Source organism: Sphaeramia orbicularis, chromosome 18 (assembly GCF_902148855.1).
Source record: "Sphaeramia orbicularis chromosome 18, fSphaOr1.1, whole genome shotgun sequence".
NCBI lineage: Eukaryota > Metazoa > Chordata > Actinopteri > Kurtiformes > Apogonidae > Sphaeramia > Sphaeramia orbicularis.
The window spans coordinates 8,372,307-8,380,350 of record NC_043974.1 but is presented as its reverse complement, the minus strand read 5'-3'; the positions used below and the strand labels follow the sequence as shown (position 1 = coordinate 8,380,350).

At 33.1% G+C, this 8,044-nt stretch overlaps 1 protein-coding gene across 3 annotated transcripts; it reads left to right on the top strand.

The window, feature by feature from the left end:
• The first annotated feature begins 3,004 nt into the window (after positions 1–3,004).
• Positions 3,005–5,564, top strand: LOC115438254 (type-2 ice-structuring protein-like). 3 transcript variants are annotated; one of them, XM_030161705.1, is made up of 9 exons: positions 3,005–3,134; positions 3,213–3,303; positions 3,417–3,494; positions 3,703–3,723; positions 4,155–4,187; positions 4,326–4,438; positions 4,569–4,688; positions 4,782–4,890; positions 5,146–5,564. In XM_030161705.1, the coding sequence occupies exons 2-9, from the start codon at positions 3,249–3,251 to the stop codon at positions 5,214–5,216; spliced, it is 600 nt and encodes a 199-aa protein (XP_030017565.1). In that variant the 5' UTR covers positions 3,005–3,134; positions 3,213–3,248; the 3' UTR covers positions 5,217–5,564. The 3 variants fall into 3 exon arrangements, with proteins under 3 accessions (XP_030017565.1, XP_030017564.1, XP_030017566.1); XM_030161704.1 differs by having other exon boundaries at positions 4,149–4,187; XM_030161706.1 differs by lacking the exon at positions 4,155–4,187.
• The last annotated feature ends 2,480 nt before the right edge of the window (positions 5,565–8,044 follow it).

The window sequence follows — 8,044 nt, the reverse complement described above, 5'->3', positions numbered from 1 at the left end:
CATAAGTGCCAGAGCTGGCCCGAATCTGGTTGACATACCACTTGCCATTGCCAGAGGTCAGCCAGCAGTGCCAGCTTAAAGCCAGATCTGGCCCACACCTGTCTGCTATGTGGGAATGCAGCCAGTGTAACAGCCACACTTTGTGAGCCAAAGAGAAAAGGTTAGAGTGGGCTTCATTACATGTGTTTTGAAGTAATTTGGTTTCAGTATTTTTTTTTTTTTTTACTCATTTATTCCCACAAATAGTTTTACTCTCATGCAGAATAAGTATTTTCTTTTCCTCAGCACCTTGACCAACGGAAAAAAAAAAACAAAACAACACAAAACACTAAGCTGTGGGTTGTTGATGCCAGCATTTCTCAACATGGGTACTTAGACCCACTTACAGACCTCAGAGAGCTGCCAGGGGGCCTTGAGATGGCAGTAAATGTTTCTAAGAAAAAGTCATGTTCCAAATCCAATCTTATGCTCTGGGAGTTAGAATAGAAAATAATTATGTTTTTCTTCTCTCTTATTAAAAAGTGAAAGACAAAAATGTAACAGTTTGTTGTTTTTATTGCTATTTATTATGGGTGTTATAATGGAAATGTGTGTGTGTGTGTGTGCGCGTGTGTGTGTGTGTGTGTGTGTGTTGATAACAAAAATGAATAAAAACACCACACATGTAGGCTGAAACAAATGAATGCTATGCTGCTTTGCTAAGCTGCTAATTAGGTCAAAATAAAATAATACATTATACGATTCTTTTTTTCTTTTTACTGGTAAATGACTTTATTTTATTATTATTATACTTATTATTGGTTTTATGTTTTCAAAGTCATCAGACTATACTCAATGAGATATTATTTATTACACATCAAACAGAGCAAATTTAGAAAAAATGATTATTATTTTAGAAATGATTTGTCACTCGCATATGATGGCTTTTGTTTGCGTCAATATAAAGTGACTTCATCAAGATTAGCCAGTGAACTGTTCTGATGTTCAGGATCCTTGTAGGGACTAAAGCCTTTCTTTGGAAAAAGGTCAAGGTGTCAGGTCTCAGTGTCTCAGTGTCCCAGTCTCAGTGTCCCCACTTTAACTATCCATAATCCTCACACATAAACAGTATCATTGTCATCCATCGTCTTCACTATCTTTGTCCACACACTGAGAGGTCAGTGAATACAGACAGTTGATTATTTTAGATAAATATGCAACTATGAAATTCACCATTATCATTTAAATCATTCAAGTGCATCAGTCGATATAATGAAAAGCCAAAACAGTGTCAGGCTGCACTTTTAACCTCCTAAGACCCAGCTATGGGTTTTCTGTCCACATTTGCGGACAAGAGTTTCACAACTTGATATAAAAAAAGAGAAAAGAAAACTGTCCACCATAAAGGACATTCCATAAAAATTTTAAAAACTGCATCTGAAAAAACTGTTGCATCATGATGTTTCGAATATAGGCACTTATTTAATAAAAAACAAAAAAAGCTTGTACTTTGCTGACATTTCCTGGGTCTTAGGAGGTTAACAGATACAAATCAACACATAAGATGACTGATTAATTTTTAAGGAAAAATATTTGATAGCGTCATTTATTTAATATCATTGATGTTTACATGAGTTAATGTGTTAGTTGGTAGAGTATCATGTACCTGAAGTGGATCTGCTATCTATTACCAAACAAATACCTACACCCACCACACATCTTGACAAAACTGAAATATGAGAAACTGTAAACGTGTCATTTTTAAGATCAGGTTGGGAGAAAACTGAATATCTGCAGTACTTTCAATTCATTCTACTGAAACCTCCATGATCTGATGTGATACGTACTTAATGGAGAGTTAAACTTTAATAAACTCTAATGGATAAATGTGCTCCATTCACATTTGGGAGCTCTGTGTAAAAACCCAATTTACGCAAAAATCAATTAAATTTAGGGTCACAACGATGAGTAGTAAAACTAGCATCTGTTGAATTATAACTGAGAGTTTATTTAACCTGAACCAACCAAGGTAAACCACGGAGCCAAGGACCTGATAAACCATTTAGTAGCATGTATTTTCATTTTTTACATGTTCATTACATCTGCTTTTGAAACAACAAACCACATTTATTGTTAATAATGTGTGGAAGTATTTTTAGAAGAACATGAAACCGAATCACAGGACAAAGGGAGGAAACTACTTATTTTGACAGGTTTTTACTAAGGTACATTGCATTTATTCACTGTTTGTTTGTTTGTTTGTTTTTTATCAATTCAACAATTTCTGTAAAGCCCTGTGAGGTAATTTTCTTTCTTTCTTTCTTTCTTTCTTTCTTTCTTTCTTTCTTTCTTTCTTTCTTTCTTTCTTTCTTTCTTTCTTTATTTATTTATTTATTTATTTATTTATTTATCCTATTGATGTTGAAAACTGAATTGAATTTAGGAAACTGAAGATCAAATAGCTGTTAAAAAGTATTGCATTCTTCTTCTTATTATTATTATTATTATTATTATTATTATTATCATTATTATTATTATTAACTGAAAAGCTTCTTTATTTTTTTATCAAAATTAATGCTGTGTTGAAAGGAAACATGGAACATTTTGTCAGTACTATTCAATATATCATCAAACACATTAAGTTTATTTTGTATCAGTAACAAGAAAAATGTATCAAATTATAATTTGGTTAAACATATCTATGCCAGTTTTAGTACACTTAGCAAACACTCCCCCTGTATCAATACAGGTGAAATATAAAACTCCAGATGGCAATAATATTATAAATTATATTTTTACAATGTGGAATGCTTTCATTAAATTAATGGGTGGTATTTTACAGAGGGGAATGGTGAGTATAAATTGAAAAAGCTAAATTGCAAAGTTGGGGAAATACTTTCCATCCTGTTTGTTTATATTTTTCCTTTTTTTTTTTTTGGCAAAAAACCTTCAATGTTATATTAATGACTGAAAGTGATATGTGTATTTATCTTTCCTTTCTCTGTTTACATTATCAGAAAATGTATCCACAGTTCCGGCTTATTTCATCATACAGAGCAACAGTATATAAGAAGTGGACTTTCAGTAGTTCAGCACCTCAGACTGAAGCTACAGGCTGACACTGAGAAGACAGAAGAGAAGGAAATCTGCAGCAGGTTTGGCATCGACTCTTGAATTATAGCCTCACGAATACTCAGATCCAGACAACTAATGTGTGTTTGTCTTCACTGAAGGTCTTCATCTTTGACATCTGCATCATCATCGTCACCATGAAGTTGCTGGTTGTGTTTCTCCTCATTGGTACCATGATGGCCCTGACAAGAGGTACCGATGACTTTGACTGATCCTCCATGTGTTTGTGTGACTGTATAGACAAAAACAGTTTTTTCTGTAACACAAGTAACAAACTTTATTAACTGTTGTGCCAAATTGTCCAGCTTTTCCAGAGCCAGAGCCAGAGCCAGAGGCTTTCCCTGAGGCAGAACCAGAGGACAGTGATGATGAATCAAGTGACGGTAAGTACCTTTTTCCTCAGATGATAAATCATGAGTTTTCATCAGTAAATCCAACTGCAATGAATGATGACGACTTTAACAACAAACAGTCGTTTGTATTTCCTTTTTTATGTAAACTGTCTCTCTGTATTTCCTATGGGATTTCTATGTGTGCAGTCTGAATAATTTGTGTCTTTTGTATTTCACATTAACCATCCACATTCTTCAGAAGCTATGCCAGAGCCAGCTGGTAGGTGAAATGTTCTTTAAATTTGTATTTTGTCAGACAAATTTTGTAATATAATGATACCAAGCTGCAATTAAAGACTATGAGCTACTACAAGTGAGACACACTATCAAACTATGACATTTCAATAAGACACGCAGCAGATAGCATGTTAAGGACAATCTCTTCTTAGACTCATCACATTACTTACACAACAGTATGATAAAAGTTTAGGATAAATGCAAATAACATTCTGAAATTACTTATTTGTCAGACAATGAAAACAGTGAAGAGAAATCTGTAGTATAAGTCATTGTTACAATTGAGAATTGTTCTCCTTTTTCTTTATACTGGATAAAGACAGAAGAGGAGAATATAAAATCTGCATTATATATATTGCATACAATGTGTTTTAAATGTTATGAACTATGTTAAATTATCTGTGTCGGACACAGGGAATGGAACAGATGAGGGAACAAACCTGGCAGGTTAGGAGGATTTTGTTTTGTTTTTGTAGAGGATTCATTTGTGTCATGTTATGAACATGGATTACACTACTGAGTGTTACATTAGGAGTCCACCTTAAATATAAGTTTAATGGAATGTCATTTGCCTTTTTGTCTCAGTTCTCAAAAGGTCAGCAAGGTCTAGCTGTACATATCGAGACAACTACTGGTATCGGTACGGTGACAGCCTTTATGTCTATGTTACAAGAGGCGTGAACTGGGTTACAGCACAGGTATTTGAGCCCAATTCTGCTTCTACACTTCAATTATTTTCATGCTTGAGTTTGCATCTCTTAATATCACAATACTTAGAGGCTTCTTTTCAGTAACTCTACTGTTCAAAGATATTTTTTTTCCCTGTAGAGAATCTGTGTGAGTCTGGGTGGAAATCTTGTATCCCTACGGAACTCAAGAGAGGAAGCTTTTGTTAAGCTTCTGGCAAAGAACAGATATGCATGGATGGGACTCTCTGATGCACAGCAGGTCAATTCATCTAAATCATGTTCCTCAGATGGTTTTGTTGAAAATTATTGAAATTGTCTTTTAAACAATATTCCTTGTCATTTTTCCCTTTAGGCCGGTGTGTGGCTTTGGATGGGGGGAGCACGTTACAGCTATTCCAACTGGTGTCGCAGAGAGCCTTCTAATGGTTCCACTGAGAAATGTACACTGATGAACGTGTCAAGTAAGTCACTCAACATTACTGACATTTACATCACACACAGACACTGTGAAGCCATTCATGTCAAAATTGGTTACTATTACAAGTGTCATTTTGTTAAACATTTGTTTCAAATTCCTCCTTAAAGTGTTTATACGAAGAAATAATTCTTTCTTGAAATATCAGTGATCCATTTGTTTGGAGTATTAAGGCCAATGTACAATGTCAGTGGTTAGATTCTGCAGTAATGACTGACTTTTTTATCTTTGTTCCTTACAGGTGGAAGGTGCTGGTATGATATCGCCTGCACACCCAATGTCTATTTTATCTGTTCCAAAAGAGTTCGTTAATTCCTGAGGGAACAGAGATGCATAAACCTGCAAAACACAAACACTCAGTGATGTGTGTTTGTGTCTAAAGTTTGTGCACTCATCAGTCTTCGTCATCAGTCTCATATATAAACTGTTGACCTGACATTTTAAATCAAACCTATATTTCTTTTCTTTTCTCTTGCTGTAACGCTACCCAAGGAAAGAAGCGATAAGTAAAATGTTAACTGCAGGTGGACTGCTTTTAGGACCTTGTGTCTCATGAAGAGCAGATTGAAAGGTTTTGAAAAGACGCTTTTGGCACAACTTGATTCTGTTTCTGTTCTTTTCCTGTAAAGCATGATTAAAAAGCTGAAGCATCAAAAATGATGGTCTTTGAGTTTGATTTTATCAACCCCTTTTCTATCCTCTTTCTTTCTGAATAAAGAAAATAGTCACTATGAAAACACGATTGAGGTTAAAATGTGTAAATGAACACAACAGCAGTGATGTTTACAGACATCTCAGCAGGTTTTCCTGGAGACTAAATCAGCAGGTAAAAATAGAATTTAGATGACCCTCAATTGTGTCAAAACGTAACAAATATTTTGATATATGAAAAGAATATCTGAATGCACTTCCACACATGTCACTGTAAATATTCATCTATTGATGTACTATGAAACTGTCACATTTTATAGGATATTTAACTTCTGGGGAATGAAAATAAATAAATAAATCACAGGATAAACATTTTGTATCTCTGCCATTGTCCCAACATATGTGGTCTCCTCCAGTGTCATCCTCCAATGTTCTACATCAGGGGTTCCCAAAGTGGAGTACATGTCCCCCAGGGGTACTTCGAAGAAACCCAGGGGGTATTTTTGTTATTTAATTTTTGGGGAAAAATTAAGTCAAAGAAAAATTAAGTCAAAAAAATAAGTCATCATGTACCAAATACAAAATAAATAAGGAGACTTAACGCTGAAATATAAAACATAATAAATAAAGATAATTAAATGGACACTCCCAACCTTATTCATTTCAATATTTAATTTTCTTATATTATTGTTATTGTCTGTCATCTTGTTTAACCTTTTGGTAGCATTTTAAGAACATTTCTATTATATGTTATTCAAGATGAGTTTACTTGAGTATTTAAGTAATTATTTTTTGTTGATGAAAGGCTCGTTTTTTATTTATAAAGATTTGTTATTTTTAATTTATTAAAGTTAAATATATATTGTTTGTTTACAAAGTTTTGAAAACAGAAACAGACACTTTTGGCGCAGGGACAAATTTTGCCTCATTTTTAAAATTTTCATTTTTGAAATCAAATTTGCTGAAGTGAGAGCTGGGGGTACTTGGCTAAAATATATATATTTCAAGGGGTACTCCACTGTTACGCGTTTGAGAACCATTGTTCTAGAGGAATACTGCCATCTTGTGGTAACTCAAAGAACACCATCCCTCACACTTTAAACCTGGGCCCGTATTCCTAAAGATTCTGAGAATCCTCTCACAGAGCTCCTAACTTAACCTAAAAATTCCTAGCAAGGAGTCTTAGCTTAGGAGTGATTCCAGAACACTCTCAGAGAACTCTGAGCAAGGAATGGACAGAAATTCCTATCTTAGTGAGGAGGTGTGGTTGACCCCACTGCTAGGTATGAGTCATCATTTCAAAAGCTGTGATTGGTTGATCCTAAAAGCTAGAAAAAACTATACTTTTGGTGATAATGGCCAAGAGACTGACCCTCAAATCAATAAACTTAATCAGAGAATCTAATCTTATGAAGACTGTGTAATTGTAAATAACATTTCACATAAAAGAAAATATCTGTTCAATGAATAGTAAGCTAAACTTTAAAATTATCCTACAAAATGTGTGAAAAAACTCAGGCCCACTTGCACAGTATTCACATAGTGATAGATATATTTATTTGCTCATATTAATTGGCACACTGTAAAAAAATCTGTAATTTAACTGAATTTTTACCGTTTATTTTACAGATTTTTCCTGTGTTTTAAGATACAGGTAAATATCAATGAAGTGACAAAAATAGACTGTCATTTTACACGTCAAATGTAAAATAACACGATAAAACTGTAACTGTGAATAACCAAAAAATTTCCATTTTTTAAAAGATTTTTTTTTCCACAGAAAAATACAGTTAAAATACATTTGCAAATGTATTGTAATTTCACAAATATTTATCTTCTATTCATGAGATTAAACTGTTAATTTAAAGTTTAATACTGTAAAAAAAATAATAAAATGAGATAAAATTACTGATAATTAACTGTAAAAGAAGTATTTGTTCTGTAAGTTTAACAAGACTTGTTTGTTAATTGACAAATATCTTGTGTAATTACGGGAGGTTTCACAACAAAAATTTTAAATAAATGTATTTTTGTGAATGTATAATATGTATAAGCACTGATAAATTGTCCAAATACAGTTTTTATCAGAGTGGATCGTACAACTTTGTCTCATTGAAAATTATGTATGTGTATATAAATATATAAATAAATAAATAAATAAATATATACGTGTGTGTGTGTGTGTGTGTGTGTGTGTGTGTGTATATATATATATATATAGGTAATTTGATTGTTTTAATACATGTAAATATTCTTTACTAAACATTAAAAAGTCAAAAAATATGCAATATCTCATGTAAAGTTAGGGCAAAAAGCTATATTTTAATTATGGAAAACTACTGTATTTTTATGAGATGGTTATTTTCCGTTATTTAACAGTATTTCTTCGGCACCCCTGCTGCCAGAATAATACTTTAAAAAATTTTTTTTTTTTTACAGTGCAATCTGTGGCATTTAATTAATTCACTGTCATCCAGTGTTTGGAGAAT

What these genes read in the sequence shown, in the direction of transcription:
- LOC115438254 (XM_030161704.1), top strand. Translation starts at nt 3,249, where the DNA reads ATGAAGTTGCTGGTTGTGTTTCTCCTCATTGGTACCATGATGGCCCTG. An exon ending in AGCTATGCCAGAGCCAGCTG is followed by an intron (nt 3,724 to 4,148) that starts GTAGGTGAAATG and finishes TATCTGTGTCGG; the next exon opens with ACACAGGGAATGGAACAGAT. An exon ending in GACTCTCTGATGCACAGCAG is followed by an intron (nt 4,689 to 4,781) that starts GTCAATTCATCT and finishes TTTTCCCTTTAG; the next exon opens with GCCGGTGTGTGGCTTTGGAT.